The sequence below is a fragment of the Toxoplasma gondii genome, chromosome IX (genome assembly GCF_000006565.2).
Source record: "Toxoplasma gondii ME49 chromosome IX, whole genome shotgun sequence".
Lineage (NCBI taxonomy): Eukaryota > Apicomplexa > Conoidasida > Eucoccidiorida > Sarcocystidae > Toxoplasma > Toxoplasma gondii.
Window position 1 is genome coordinate 3,398,424 of NC_031477.1, and position 15,505 is coordinate 3,413,928.

Consider the following 15,505-nt stretch of genomic DNA (forward strand, 5'->3'; position numbering starts at 1 on the left):
CTGTTCCGCTCCCCTGAAATTATCACCCAACAATATATTATGTATCATGAAAAGCGCAGTAATGCCGAACCAGACATCTCGTCTGATAATACGCTTGCGTGCAAGGCACGAGAGCAAGGCAGGATATAGTGCTAGAACGTGCTCTGGGTGGAAGGTGGAAGCAGACACAGAAAAGTTCAGGTACACGTTGTGAGAGCGCGTTTTGTTGTTTGCCCGTTTTCTGCTCCGGAAACGGTGGCTCTCCACAGCAAAAACTCCCGCGATGCGCCTTGGCGGTGCCTCTTGTCTCCCATGTGTGCTGCGTTCCCTTTTTCACGAGAACGAAGGTGCAGCGACGGGCGGAAAGGCAGAGTCGACGTAGCACACCAACTGTGAGATCCACCGAGCGAGAAACTGAGGGAAAACGAAGCAGGTAGACGGTTCACGATTTCGCTTCTGCCTTTCTAGGGTTTCGAGAGAGGAAAAAATGCACTTCGCCCGTTCTCATCAAAGAGCAGAGTAGACGGAAAGCTCTGTGCGTTTGTGAGTCTAGAACACGCTGCGTCCGCACGCCTGTTTTCTAGCACGGGGGCGTGTGTAGTCGAAATAAAAAGCCACAGCAACCTAAATTGACAGGCTTTCTTTAAGCTTATCAAGTGGCCTCTTAACGCAAGTTGTCGCTCGAACGGCCTCGTTTCCCCGCAGAAAATTCCTAGAACACGAAAAACTGTATCTCTGGCACGAGGAAACTACCCGGGCACCACAAGCTTTTGCCTGGCTGCAGTGTTTGGCCGGCTCTTGTTCGTTACTTCCATCGAGAAGCAATTTTCTCTGTTAATAAGAGTGATAACTGACTCTACATGGCGCAGGTGTGAAGCAAAAAACCAAAACAATTCCGTTCGACGTCGAAAAAGCAACCTCCGAGAACGGAACTACGTCCGAACGTGATAGAAAAGCCTTTTTTGGACAACTCTGGGAGAGAAGTCATACAAAAACGGAAAAGGGACGGTGAAATGTCTTCTAGTGCGCAAGCCTCGACGGGGAAGAAATCCTCACTCTCGATACACCCTCATTCGTTGGCTGCATCTTTCGCAAGTAAGGTTTTCCAGTTCAAAAGAAGTTGATTGAAGACGCCTTTTGTAGGGGCCGAAAGACAGACGAGAAAGGGGCGGGTGTCTGTGCTTCGAGAACAGTTCTCGGCTCCCTTGTGCGAGCGTTCAACAACATCTAGTTAGAGAAGTAGGAAAACCACTCGGGACCCACAACGAAGCAGTGGCATGCCTCGAGAAAGAACACAAGCAACACCGGAGTGGGGTGAAAGAAGGACAGAAAGAGAGAAATACACAGATCTAGATACCGACAGATATACAGATAGGTAGATATGCATACAGATGTAGATATAGATCGTTTTCCATACAGATAGGAATGCGTATAGAAACGGGTTTTACATTGACAGAGTTTTTCGTGGGACTACACATATATTGATATACGTAATAGATTGAGATACATATTGATAGATAGAGTTCCAGATGGATAGAACTACGTAGACATAGGTGTAGATCGTGACAGATCGAGATCGATTTAGACACAGATCCAGATCGACAGATGTCGATATAGACTGAATTAGATAGGTAACGCACTAGAGACTGCCGGAGAAGATCAACAAGGTAGACACATGGGCAAGGAGAACCGAGAGGAGAGGCAGACGAAAATCTGCAAAAAGACAGAAAAGATGCTGACAGCGAGGACCAAAACGAAAAAGCGGAACAGTGAAAGAATACCCATATGGAGAGCCTCGAAAACGTGTTCTTTTGTTAAAACACGAAAACGAAAAGGCGAAAGAACAAAAGTGTGAGACACAAACAGCAAACAGAGACAGGGAGGATCGCTGCAAACCTCGTTATCGGCGAGAAGTTTGGAAGTCGGGAAACCCCCTCCTTCTGCACCTTGTCTAGTCTTTTCTGTACGTGTCGCTCTCATTTTCACTTCCTCTTTTCTCTCTTCTCTCGTTTCATGTTCATTTTTAGCTTTCCCCATCTTCATCCTGAAGGTCACTCGGATCTTCGACAATGTTCCAACTGTTGATTTCCTCCAGACTTTCTCCTGCTCCAATGAATGGGAGAGCAATCGATCGAATCATCGGAGTCCCGCATATCGAGCACTCGCCAGCCAGAATATCGTCGACAGCGCTGTCGAAGGAAAGAAGAGAAGCCATGGAAAACGAGAAATTGTCAGGAGCTAAGGTCGGCAAAGGAAGAAGGAAAGCTGTCTCACCCACTGTTGAAACTGAGACAATCGCCAGGTTTCACGTGCAGAGGATGAACAGAACAAAAAGGAAAAACGATTCACCTTCTGTCGAAGTAGAAGAGAGAACAGTTTCATCAGCTGAGGACGAAAAAGGGAAGAAGCAGGAAAGCAGTTTATTCTTTGTCGAAGAAATAACGAAATTCCCCGAGATGATGCCAAGAAAAAGAAGGGAATGCAGTGCACATGCGCACATCCACGAGACGCCGCTGACAGAGGTGATACGGGAGAAAACAAACGAACTCAAATCTATCAGGACAGAACGAGGGGCGAAGCGATAGGAAAGAGAGAAGAATCAGATTCCCTAAAAAAGAATCACTTCCTGTCTCTTTGTTTCTCGTCTCACCTTTCAAGTTGCTCCAAATCTTCTGCAGGCGCACCTCGTTCCATAGCTCGATCGAGGTCGACGATGCGCCGTTCGAATTCAGCGAGGGTGTCCACATCTGAAAAAAATCAAAAGTGTTTTGCCTTCTCTTCAGATCGGCGAGACTCTACACACCTTGTGCCAATTCTCCTGTTTCCCCCTTCTTCTATCTTGCCTACCCTCCCGTAAAAACCGATTTCTCGACTTTTCTGCAAATGCCTTTCTCTGCTGATACAGACTGTCTTCACATGACAGCCTTCATTTTTACGCTAAAGAAGCTTCTTTTTCCTCGTGTTCTGAACTCTACGCGTTGTCCTCATACACTTCCGTTGATTCCCTCTTAATCAAAAAGGTGCTCTCAGGCATGTGTACACCTATACATATGTATACACATTGACGTAAGTAGATACGTCGGTACAGAGATAGATGTGCTAAAGCAAATACATTCTCTTATGCATCAAACATGCATTTACGTATATAAATAATACATACGTAGATACCGATGTGCTACAGCAAATTTACTCGCGAGCACACAGGCACACATTTATGTCGATCAAATAATAAATGCGGACATACAGATGTGCCAGACCATATATGCTCTCACATATATATACATATATATATATGTATATATTTATATATTTATATATTTATATACACAAGAATATCTATCTAGTTATACCTATATATACGAAAAACGGTAAACGTTGACACTTTGAAAGAGTTTGTGGTCTGGGCGCTGCTTCTACTTGAAACGAATCTCTCTTCTCTGAAAAACGCCGTTCTTTTCTCGTGGAGCTGCATCCTACCCATGGCAGGGACGCGAAGACGCTGACAGCAAGAGGCGTGGAAGCAGTGGCCACAACCGAACGCGTAGAATCTCTCAGTGAAGATCGGTTCGCAACAGACGTCGCAGCTCTGGTCGACTTCTACAACAACGCACCTAACCATATAAAGAAACACGAAAGAGACACTTGGAGATGCATTCCCTCTTCAAAAATGCGTCGACTACGCTCTGTCTACTCGACGGTCGATTTGCGTCTACAGATAAGCCTCATACCCACGACATTCACATGCATATGAATGTATATATATATATATATATATCCATTCACCAGCACAGACCACATATTCATGTATACATATACATACACATATATACACATTGCTCGTTGCTATAGATACACAGATATCGATTTACATGTATATGTGTGGTTCTTTCACACTAGCACATACCACACACATACATACTTGTTTTCACACACACACATATATATATACATACATACACAGACATATTTCTCGCTCGTGTAGATTCGTAGCGAATGATGTGCGAGTTTCCTTGGCATCTTGTGCCACTTTCTTCAGTGTAGGAAAAACGACGCGTTTGCAGGTTTCTGCAGCTGGGTTTGCTGTTGTTTTTCCCGTTTTCGACCGGCGTTTTCTGACTCGACTCTCACCGTTGATTCACAGTTTTCAACTCTTCTTTGAGAGCAGAAATCGCTTCTTTGTGTGTTTCCATTTCTTGGTATCTGGACGCTATGCGTTGCTCGTATGCGTCCAGCGACGCGCAAATGTCTTCCTTCAACGAATCGATGACTGTCGAGTCCGAAATGTACGGAAGGACATCCTGAAAAACTCCCAACTCGCTCTCTCACAGGATTTCGAAACGAACATGCTTACACGCGCACGCATTATCTCTACATAGGACGGCAGAAGGTCAACAGATGTACAAAACGATATATATATATATATATATATACCATTACGTCAGCATAGTTGCAGAGAGCAGAGGAAGACATGCATAAATACATATATATATTATATATGCATGCAAGTCTATATGCATATGCAGAGATGACGAAAGCACACGCACAGACAGAGATTTATTTAGGGTCTAGGTGCGTGTAAAGATCACTGGTAGGCTGACAGCTTCAGAGCTCTAAGTTGGCGATTGCTGAGAGGCCACCTGGATTTCAATCACCACATATGCACGCGTTTTTATTTTTGGATAAGTCTTGGCTAGTTTTCAACAGTAGGGTCTTAACGCCAGCAAACCCGCGAACGTTCTTCGTAGCTCAAGGTGAGTTCTGTGAAAGAGTTCGTTTCGCGTCCTGAAATCGACGAAAGAGAATTAGGTCGGAAACATAGTGGTGCCTCAAGATCGACGCCGAGCTTACTTGAATCTTCAGCAGATTTCCTGACTGTCTGACGAGAGCTACGAGGGCCGGTACGTCTTCGTGGACAGCCTGAGGACCGCGCGAAAATGCAAGCACCACGATTTCCTCTCTCCTGTCGTTTTAGTGTCTTTTCCTCTTTGCTGTCCTCCCTCTGTGCGGTGCCAAAAGCAGTTCCTTTGAAAACCTGTGGTTTCTCACTTTTATGTCACCAACTTGTCAACGAAGCATCACTACATAAAAGAGTAGCAATTACTACATCACAAGTAGATACTGTCGCTGTACAAGCAACCCACACCCCAGGACTGTAGAAGCCTCACCAAGTAAACAGAGGCTCTGCAGGGTGTATGCATGCAACCGCATATCGACTTGGATGCACAGAGACACACAGGGAATCCTTGTTCGGTTTCTGCATCTCTTTGAGTTCTCAGCGCTGTGGGTGCTTTCACCTGTGCTCTTCTCCCTCGCGTCGTCTCCGTGACTTCCTTCTAATTCGCGAGAATACAGTGTTTTTGAAAGAGGCAGAGGTTTGTAACGACGGCGGCACGATAGGATCTAGCCAGGAAGGCAGCGTGGTTTCAAGAAGGAAGCTTAAAAGTGGACTAGACATTCGTTTTCCTAGGAAACATCACTGAGACAATTCTCTCCTTTAGCGGCCTACGCGCACCGCATATACTCAGGAGATCTAAAACACAAGAAGACTGGTTTCTCAGAAACGGTTTTCTGCAGAGCCTTACTGCGTGTTGAGCAAGACGCAACCAGAGTCGCTGTCGTTGTGCAGGATCTGTCGGGGCGTTGGCTGCATGTTGACCGAGAGTCATGTCGTTTGTCGACAGAGCTTTTTCCACGGCCTCCTGCAAAAAAGTGAAAAGGTAAACCCTCACACGACTGGGGTCTCATGCAGGCGCTAGCGTGCAGCAGCAGGAACTTACTCTGTTTTGCTTTGCATGCGACGACAGCGGCAGGGAAGCAGGAAACACTGCAGTGTCCCCGCTGATTTTCTTCTCTCTCTGAACATTACAACAAGTGATGTGGAGGCACGAATCTCTTGTGTGAGATATTCAGCAAAGAAACGATCACAGGACGATAGGGAAGAGACTGAGTGTTGTCAGAGGATTCAGGGAAGAGACAGACACACGGCCGCATAGAAGAGCAGCGGCCAGCGATACCCACACTCGCGAATGGAATTCGATTTTCACGATTCTACGTGACCGACTGCCTCTCCATTCGATGTGAGTCTTTCAGATCCACGGACATCTTCTGGACGCAAAAAAACACACTGGCGACCTGGTGTAGAGAACCGAAACAGGAAATGCTTCCGCATGTGCATCTCCTCAAGCACATAATGCGCAACAGAGACCAACATAAAAAGATGCAGACATGAAGGGGACATGTTTCTCGACGCCTCTTACCTTGTGGAGACCGAGGAGTCCGTAGAGCAGCACCGCAGATCTCTCGCGTTTATTCTCGAGGCAGAAGCGCAACGCGAACTGAGGGTCGAAGGGAAGGTGTCCAGGCTGAGAGAGAGAACAGAGACTCTTTGCAGAAACCAGTGCACGACCTCTCTTCTCTCGAAGATCGGGGAAAGCCTCTTCAGAATCCAAAAATCCCCGTCCCCCTCTCCAGGCAGGAAAATGACGGAAATCACGCCTTTACGCACATCTCCAGCGCGTGGTATGAAACAGTTATTCACCTTGGATTCACCTCTGCAGTGATCCTTGCGCGCGCTCTCTCTTCTCTTTTACACGGTGCTGCTTATTCTAAACCCTGGCTCTCTTTTCCTTCTGAAAGTGATTGTTGTTCCTGGACGGTCGTTTTCTGCCTCATCTGCAAGGCGTCCTCAGTGTCTACTTTGCATCAGAGGTCCGTTTTCTCACTTTCTGGGCAGCGAGGAGGCGCAGGAGATCTTCTTCGTCTCCAGACTCGGCCTTGAGCACAATCAGGGCGTTCCAGAGACCCGTCGAGCCCTTCCAACTTCCTTGGATTTCTCTGCCTTTCTGAGAAGTCGAAAAAGACGCGTTCTGCGAGTTCTGCAAACGAGGTGCAGCCGCTGTGGGTCGACGAGCAAAGGATCCCGGCACCTCACTCGGAGAGCCACCGGAGATCCCCAAAACTGCAAAAAGAAAAAGAACGACGAAAAGCCGATGAAAAAGCAGCAGCGTTTCGGAAGAAACACATACACATACAGACTCAGACACACACAAACACAAGGTACAGTATACGAATATATTTATGTAAATGTATATCATATATAATGTATGAAACATATCTATGTGTATTACATATGTACGTATGTATATGAAAAGGTAGGGCGAGGGACAAGCAGATGTCGATTTCTTGCATGAAGAGTTCTGGAGAGAGAGGCGACCACTGAGTTTCATCGAAATGTCGATGTGGCGAGATATATACAGAGAGCTCGACGTTATTCCCTTCAACTGACGCGAGACGTCGGCCGAGCCAGAGATTCAGCAACCGGAAGTGTGTAGATGAAAATCGTCACGTATCTCCACAAATATAGATCCCTTCGTTCTGTATAGACAACAACGGCGTTTTCAACACGACCCGCAGAGGGTCTTTTTTGCACACCTGAGGCGTCTCGGCAGTTCGTCGCTTGTCGAGCGAAATGGGTGAGGAGGTGAATGGCGCACTCGCGACGCTCTTCTCCCTTTGTCTTCTTCTCTCCTGTCTTCTCGCCTCTCTCGCCTCCCCTCTCTTCTTCTGCTTCTGCGTTTTCTTTCTGCTGTTTCGTTCCTCGACAGTGCAGCAGAGCAGGGATGAGTCGCGCCGAGTCGATGTGCGAGAAGGCGGGCGCGCAGCAAAGAGCTGTGAACGCTCGAGGCTCATGGCGAAAGAGGAGAGGTGCCAAGCGGTAGAGAAGAGCATCTCGGAGCGGCAGATCGCTCATCTGTGCCAGTTTCTCTGCGGAGAAGAGCGGGGAGGAAACACAGCATTCGAAAACGCTAGCGTCTCTTGTGCGGCTTTTTGTCCTGCTTTTCTCGAGGGGACTCTTCTTCTTTCGATGTGTCGCGATTTCCTTCATTTCTTGATGTACATACTTTATCCTCCAGCGGATTCTTCTTCTACACGCTTTCTCCACCTTTCGCTTCTGTTGTCCCTCTTGCCAGTGGCGGGTCGACAGAGACTGCGAGGAAGCCTCTTGGATCAGCGAAACCCCAGAAGAACTCCGCAGAATTCTCCTTTTCTCTCTTCACCGACTTGTCCTTCGTGCACATGACACGAACACAGTGGAATCCGTGGTCGCCCTCCTTCTTGTTCCCTCTGTTGCTCTGCGATGACGTCCGCACAGCGATTTCTGTGTCGCTCGTGCTTCGCTATGCTTCTCACCAATGACAGTTGCGTAGTCCTGGCGCGTCAGGTAGTGAATGACGACGCTCTCGAAGTCCCCACAGAGTTCAGCAAAAAAGTGGAGATGCTCGAATCGGCCGTGAGCCTGCAGTAGCGTGTATACCGTAGCCTAGAAGAGAGAGAGATAACACAGGAAAGGCCAGGCAATGAGAAAAAGAGAGAAAAAAGAGGGAAGACCCAAGAAGGCTGGAATATACTACATCCACAGCGACAGGCAGAGACGAGAGAAATTGAAACGAAGGAAGACTCACAGAGAGAACAGACACACACGGGAGAATGAAGACACACATCTCTCTGGCGACAAAAGAGCGCTACATGAGAAAAAAGGCAGCAGGTCACGCCAAGCATGATAACGGGGACAGACGGCGAAGGGGAGGACTGAACAGTCAGGAAAAACGGAAGAAAAACTTCTCCGACAGAAGACCGACAGATGAAAAGAAAGTACAGATACCGAGAAATCTGCAGTGGCTATCCCGTTTCCTCCCTCTCTTCCATTTGGTCGAGTTGCGTCCAACTCTTTTCTTTCTTCTGTCTTTTTCCATGTTCTCCTTTTCTCCTGGCTCTTCGGTTCTTTCCTCTTCCCTTCCTTCTGCTCTTTCTTCCTCTTCTCTCTCTTCTTCTTCGCCTTTGCTTCTTTTTTTCTTTCTGTACTGTGTCTCTACCTGGACTTCATCGACGCCCCGGAACTCTGCGAGCAGTCGCCGAAGTTCTTCTTCCGTTTCTCGTTGTCTCTTGCGCAGCAGCTCCACGGCTCTCTCTCTTTCCTCTTCCTCGCGCGTCTCTTCTTCGCTTGCCGGTGCAGCGCTCGTCTCGTCTCTTCCTAGATTTCGGTCGCGCCTCAGTCTGCACGACAACGCCGAGTCGAGCTGCGCCAGTTCGTGGAGAAACAGCTCCACAGTCCACACAAACAGCATCACTTGCTGAGGGGTCGGAGAAGCAGCAGACGGGCGCAAGTGGCCTGCGCCTTCGCTGAGAAAACACAGACAGAAGGAAGTGAGAATGAGGTTATGCGTCCTGACTGTGTCTTCTCCGCGTGCTCCTGCTTTCCAGACACTTGCTCACTCCATCTGTCCTACACACGCTGTTCACCTCTCCACATCTCTGTCTCCTCCTCCTCGTGAACAGTCTTCTCTTTCTGGGTCTCGGTCTTCCTTTCTTCTTCCTCTCCTTTCCTCTCTCGCTTTCCCTCCTCTCCTTCTCTTTCTCCTTCTGTTTCTCTTTGTCTCTTCGCTCTCTACGGGTACCCGTTGAGAGGCTGTGCGCCGCCAGGAGTTCGGAAGGGCATCTCGGGTCCGGCGCCGACGGCGTTCGCGAGCTGCTTGTATCGACTGAGGAAGAAACTGCGGAGAGCGAGTGGCTGGGAGTGGGCGAGGAAAAAGAGGCAAATGTCTTCGAAAGGCACCGACCGGGTCTGCGCGAGCAACTCAGCAGCTTCTACAAATCTCCCGCGACCAACATGCCACGTTGCTTGGGAGACCAGCACTCGCTCCCGCTGCGCCGCCGTCGCGCAGTGTGAAAGAGCCACCGCGAACTTGCCTGAAAAACACACCGTGCCGGAGCCCTAGTTTCCAAAAAGAAGAGACAGAGAATGGGAAGGATGTGGCAAGAACCTTTCGACAGAGACTGGAAGACACAGGAAGAAGCGAGACTGTTCCGTGCAAACAAGGGGAAAAAAACCGACTACAGTCGCCCCGGTGAAGAGGGAGTCGTTCTAAAGAGAGGGAAAGAACAGGGGAGGATCAAACAGTCCTGCTGCGACAGGAGGGTAGGTGGGTTGTTGAAAAAAGAGAAAAAACTCGTTTCCAAAAGACAGAGACAAGGGAAGTGGTCCTCTGGAAAGAAAAACTGAAAAATCAAAATTGCCTCTCTCCCTCCTTCCGTTCGGCTTAACTGGGCGCGTCCAGAGACGTTCGAAAACGCCACGGGAGTGAACGTGTCGCAGACTGTCTATACAGAGGTAGAGAGTGGAAAAACAGGAGAAAAAAACCTGCAAAAAATAAATTGGCATGCGGTCTTTACCCTGCTGAAGGTACAGCCGCCAGGCCTGCGCAGACTCTTTTGAGATGACAAGTTGACAGACGAAGGCGTCCGTGTAGAGAAAAACAGATTGGTCGAAACGGTCCTGCAGAAGACGACGAACTGTGCCGTACTTCACACCCGAAAGTGGAAGCTCCACAACCTAAACGAAAAAGCCAAATGAGAAGAGATAGATGTAAGCCCATCGTCTGTGCATAAAACAGCGCAAAAGCATATCTGCGGATATACAAAGACTCGCACAAATATGCACATGTGGGTGGCTCTTCATGTACACGCACCTACCCGTGACGACATCAGTATCTGTCTCGATATCTACTCTCTCGTGTCTGTCTCTGTCTAGTTGCATGTTTCCGTTTCCACTTACACCTCCATGAATGCAGCCATCTGTATCTGTACGCATTCACTCTATGTGCATGTATTTATCAATATCTTTCTATCACATGTACTTGTCGAAATCGAAATCTGTTCACACATGCATCCACAAACGCGCCGCACGTATAAATCTGTCTACTTCTCTCTATCTGTTGACAATACATCCTCACCAGTGTGCCTGTGAGGTGCAGGGAAATGCTGGCATCACGTTCAACGACGAAAATGAGGGAAACTACATCGACCGAATGTGTGGAGTATTTCTAGTCCGAACGGACAATTTCCTCTTCAGAGTGGCACACGGGCGTCCAAGACGTTCATTAAGCCGCGTTGATCTGTGGTCACCCTCGACGCGAAAAGCAAGTGGCATCAGAGGGGAGCTGACGAAAATCCTTTTCTCCCCTTTGCTCGTCTTTAGTCGTCCGGAGGTGTTCAATGGGTTCTATTCTACAATAACTACGATCTTAACTATGCTCTGCTAACACAATCGAACTTGGATCTGGAGGGGCCTCTCTGTCCTAACGGAAAAAGACACCGAGTGGAAAGAACAGACCCAGCAACCTCAGGGGAAAAGCATACCGAACAAAGGAGATATTTCCGGTATTTTTAGGCACTTGGAAACTCAAAAACCTTTCTGCCCCTCACCTTCTCATGTGTGATTCTTGAGAGAGCAACGAGCCTGTCGTCGTAGAGCAACAGAACATGAAAATCTGTGACCGTCACAGAAAGGGGAGGAGGACCTCCAGGGCTGGAGGGGAACAACGCGTCGTCGTCGTCTCTGGCCCCCTTGCCTCTTCTGTCTCTTTCACTCTCTGCTCCTCCCTCAGAGCCTCCGAAAAAAGAAGTGTCTTCTTGCAGAGAGGGAAAAGGAAAGGAGATGACGACGGGCGATTCAGAAGAAAAGAAGGCACGCGCAGGGGGCAGCGGCGACGAAGCGCCATCGGCAGAGGAAGAAGAGAGGCAGAGAGTGGAAGAAACGATGCCGATGCTGAAGAGAGAGGAAGAAAAACGAGTAAAAAAGGAGAAACAGACATTAGGAGAGAGGAGCAGAAGGTGCAGAAAAGCAGAAGAAACCCAGACAAAGGAGACAAGAAACGCAGACATGCACAAGTGTTTAGACAACGAATACCTTCCACACCGAAGCGAACAGAGGGAAACAGAGTCGTCTTGTCTTTTGCGCCACCTTCTTGTTCTCCCTTCCGCTCTGCCGCCCTACGTGCTCCGTTCTGTCGTTTGTGCTTTTTTCCTAACGCGCTTTCAGCCTTTCAGCCGTTCTCTATCCCGCTGTACACCACCACCCGAGTGGACTGCTTAACACAGCTAAAAGTGCCGGATTATAATATTTCACGACTTCCCTCTCTTGCCTCTCCTTTCTGCTTCTGACATCGAACCCCTGCTCTCTCACCCTCCCTCGCTTCCTCTTCTGCGTACCCCGTGGTCCAGAAAACGAGCACGTCCACGCTGCCTTTCTTCTTCAGCAGCTGGAGCACGGGGCCTGCTTGTGGACTTTCTTGGGGCACTTCAAATGCCAAGAAAGTTTTAAGATCCGACGAAGAAAGATTCTGAAATACTGCAGAGAGCGTCGGATTCCCCACAAAGAGGTACAGGTGCCTCGGGATCGCCACCAAAAGCAGTTGCCGATGTCCCCCCTGACGAAGAAAAGCGAGAGAGACACAAAGGAAATCGAGAAAAAAGCAGTGGAATGAGAACAGGATACGACGGCAAGCCGTGGATCCAGGCGCTCCACAGACACCGGGAAAAGTAGCCACAAGAAAATTAAATTCGAATTTTGGATAAATAAACTCGTTGCAATTTCAAATCTGAAGTAACAACGAAATTCAAGGTGGTTAATAATGATTCGGCATAAAAATACTTCGTTACCGAATATTTACTAAAAATGTGTACAAAACTTCGAACGTTGTGAGAAAGCCTGTGAGAGGAACCGAGATAAAACGACTTCTTCATAGCACATACGGCTAGTGTATGTGCACAGGGAAGTATGTTTAATAATACGTATAAATATATATATATATATATATAATAAATATATGAATAAGTATGCCTTACGTAAAAGCATATTTACATGGACACAGATCCCATTTCCTTGTGCAGGTAGACTGAAGAATGTCAAATCTCGCCAGATATGTCAACAGAACACCGGGTGCCTGTAGCGGGCACCACGGAGAGATGTGGATCTCCTTTTTCCAATAAGAAAGAAACTTCTCTACGGCTTCACAGCAGAGACGAAACAGACAGGTGTCCCCATATGCGTCCCCGGACTCGAGTCCGCAGGCAGGTTCAGAGTGAAATCTAAAAAACAGACTTCTTCTCCTCGACGGATGACCCCGACACAGACTGGCCACAGGCGCAGAGAAAAGAAAAAAACGCTTCAGAAGCGGAAGCACTTCCACACGCGGTCAGAGAGGCGAAAGCGTCTTCGTCTTGGTGCAAAATTTCGTCCTGCTTTGCCTCGAATCTCTGCGACAGTCTTTGAGAAGCTCACCCCTGGCAAAGGAGCGGTCTCCACGTGTACATCCAGTACAGGGGTCCTTTTGGGGAATTCAAAAAGCGGTCGGACGTGCCGATCCTTGCCGCCCTCAATCAGACACTCCAGCAAGACTCCGTGCCGCGTTCCTATTTGGCAAGGAAGTTCAAAAAACGTCGGAAAAGAGACAAATTTCAAAAAACAAACTGGAAATCGACACAAGCATCCCTTCCATGTTTCGCCTTCTTTGTCCGACTCCTGTCTCGTGTGCACGGTGTTTCTTCTCCACACTACCGCACCCAACCCTTGTATTTTTAAACTCGATTAATTAGCATTAGGTTTGCTATCCTGCACCAACCGATAAAACGTTCTGTGATGTCTTTTTGTTATATGGCGACAGGTATAAACCTTGATGCCGCAGGATATTGAATCCAGAAGCGTGCCACCATCTTAAGCAGTTCAGTGATGTGGTGTACAGAGACAACGAACAGGGATGTATCTCCTATTTAGAATCATATTCAGTATTCCAGAAACTCTTGTGGTAGAGGTTCGGCTGTGCTTCTCACCGATAATGAAGTCGCGAGTGGACGACTCTGTTGTGTTTCTGTTCCACGCGACACTCTCAACAAAGTGATCCTGCAAGCGGGTTAGGAATCGCGCCTGGCTGCTGCTGTAGTGCACGTAATAATTGTCTCCATTCGCCATCGCCACCAGACAGTGCATGCCTTTCTCGTCGAGAAACACCCGGCGAATCTCGAGCCGATCTGAAAAAAACGTTATCCTCCAAACACAAAGCCTCTCCATCTATAAGCCGAAAGCACCAACGAAGTCAGTATCTGAGGGTAAAAGTGCCCAACGCCGCTCCCAGGAAAAATCACCCACCACACGAATGCACGGATCTCCACCTATCGATGAACCCCGTTCCTATCGGATACGCATATATCAATATATGAATATGCGTTACTACATTTTCCTTTTCCTACACATACATCCAGAAATAACATTCAGCAAGTGGACAAAGCGACTTCTGACGTCTTGACCTAAAAATGTACCTATATATATATATATATATATATATATATATATATATATATATATATATTAGCATGTATACGCGAACGCGCATGTGTCCTTGCAGTTGCAAGTACCCGTGCCTATATACATATTTATACAGATGCATCCATGAATGTCTATGCGTCCATGCGGTTCCGTCGAGTGTCGCCGACAGTGCGTTTCGAGTGTTCTTTGATTTTAAGCGGTCTGTCTCTCTGCTCCTAACTTTTTCCGTTCTCCATTTGCCGCCTTTTCACCTGTGGCTCTGGGGGCCTGGAACTCTATGCGAGTGCCCTCATTCTCGTCGGGATACCAGCGAAGAAGGTCTCCGTTCAAGCACGCAATGTACAGACACCTGCTGCCCGCGGCGACTGACACGATGCCGCCGCGTCCCTTCAGCGAGGCTTCGTTGTTGATTCGCAGAACTCGCGGAACGAAGGAAGGCCCACTTTCCTCGATTTCCGGCGCAGAGAGAGCAGGAAAAGAGAGAGAAGAAAAACTCAAGGCCTCAGAGACACGCGCCATCTTGAGGTGAAGAGACACCCGGAGAAAGAAGAAAGGAAGCGACAGAGAGAGAAGCGAGGGAGAGGGTCGGGATTATGATTCCCACGCAGAGACATGTGTCATTGTGCCAGAGAGCGAGAGGAGAAACAGGCGAATAGCAACGACTAAGAGAGGAGAAAGAGAAGAAGGGGAAGGCGAGGGATGAGGAAGGCACGAGAGGGCAGCAGAGGACCCACGCGGCAAGGCCGGTGAGGTGTGGTATCTCAACTCATTTTCATACTTTTTTCCCGGTCGCTTCCTATTTTACTGATCCAGTCAGAATCTCCTCTTCGAGAAAACTCGAAGACGAGTCGCGAAAGAGAAATATCCACATACGTGCTGTCTGGTGTACAGGCGTGTGTGCACATCGCTACATTGACACCACGGACAGGCTTTACTTACATCGATACCTGTGCACTTCAGTGATCAGTGTGCAGAAACGCAATTCTCTGTGTATGTGTAGAGTCAGAGGAGCAGGAGATTGGGGAAAGCGACAAACAGAACGCCGGCAACGCACGTGTACACACTCTTTCCACCTGAAGTCGCTGGGCAGAGCAGCCAGCTAGAGGGAGGTCCTTTGTCTCGCAGGCAAACCTTCTTTTCAGGGAGAGAGAGGACAAAACGGAAAGGCTGTCAACACTCCTCGAAGGCGCCCCTCACAACCCTAGAGAAGACTCGAAAGATGATTTGAATGAGAGAAAGATAAACGGGAACGGTTGAAACCGCGGACGAGAGTCGTTTTTCAGGGTTTTTTTTCGAAAAGCGAAGCGAGACGGCTGGTGCATGCGTAGGCTGCTTGTGTAAATGATGTCAAAAGGGCTTCCTCCG

At 48.2% G+C, this 15,505-nt stretch overlaps 1 protein-coding gene across 1 annotated transcript; it reads right to left on the minus strand.

Moving 5' to 3' along the window:
• Window positions 1–1,015: 1,015 nt before the first annotated feature.
• TGME49_289730 (Pep3/Vps18/deep orange family protein) lies at window positions 1,016–15,361 on the minus strand. Its single transcript, XM_002368357.2, has 18 exons — window positions 14,392–15,361; window positions 13,648–13,845; window positions 13,100–13,230; window positions 12,028–12,245; window positions 11,242–11,584; window positions 10,210–10,369; window positions 9,435–9,726; window positions 8,853–9,159; window positions 8,170–8,299; window positions 7,411–7,743; window positions 6,702–6,937; window positions 6,237–6,341; window positions 5,562–5,678; window positions 4,828–4,896; window positions 4,108–4,277; window positions 3,457–3,590; window positions 2,630–2,726; window positions 1,016–2,168 (listed from the first exon to the last, which is right to left on the minus strand). Exons 1-18 carry the CDS (start codon window positions 14,657–14,659, stop codon window positions 2,003–2,005), a joined length of 3,474 nt encoding a protein of 1,157 aa, XP_002368398.1. The 5' UTR covers window positions 14,660–15,361; the 3' UTR covers window positions 1,016–2,002.
• Between the last annotated feature and the right edge of the window lie 144 nt (window positions 15,362–15,505).

Coding starts and splice junctions, on each gene's coding strand:
- TGME49_289730 (XM_002368357.2), bottom strand. CDS start 14,659: ATGGCGCGTGTCTCTGAGGCCTTGAGTTTTTCTTCTCTCTCTTTTCCT. Junction 11,585..12,027: donor CTCGTTTTCTGGACCACGGG/GTACGCAGAAGA, acceptor CTCTCTCTTCAG/CATCGGCATCGTTTCTTCCA. Junction 2,727..3,456: donor TCTTCGCGTCCCTGCCATGG/GTAGGATGCAGC, acceptor GATTTTTTTCAG/ATGTGGACACCCTCGCTGAA.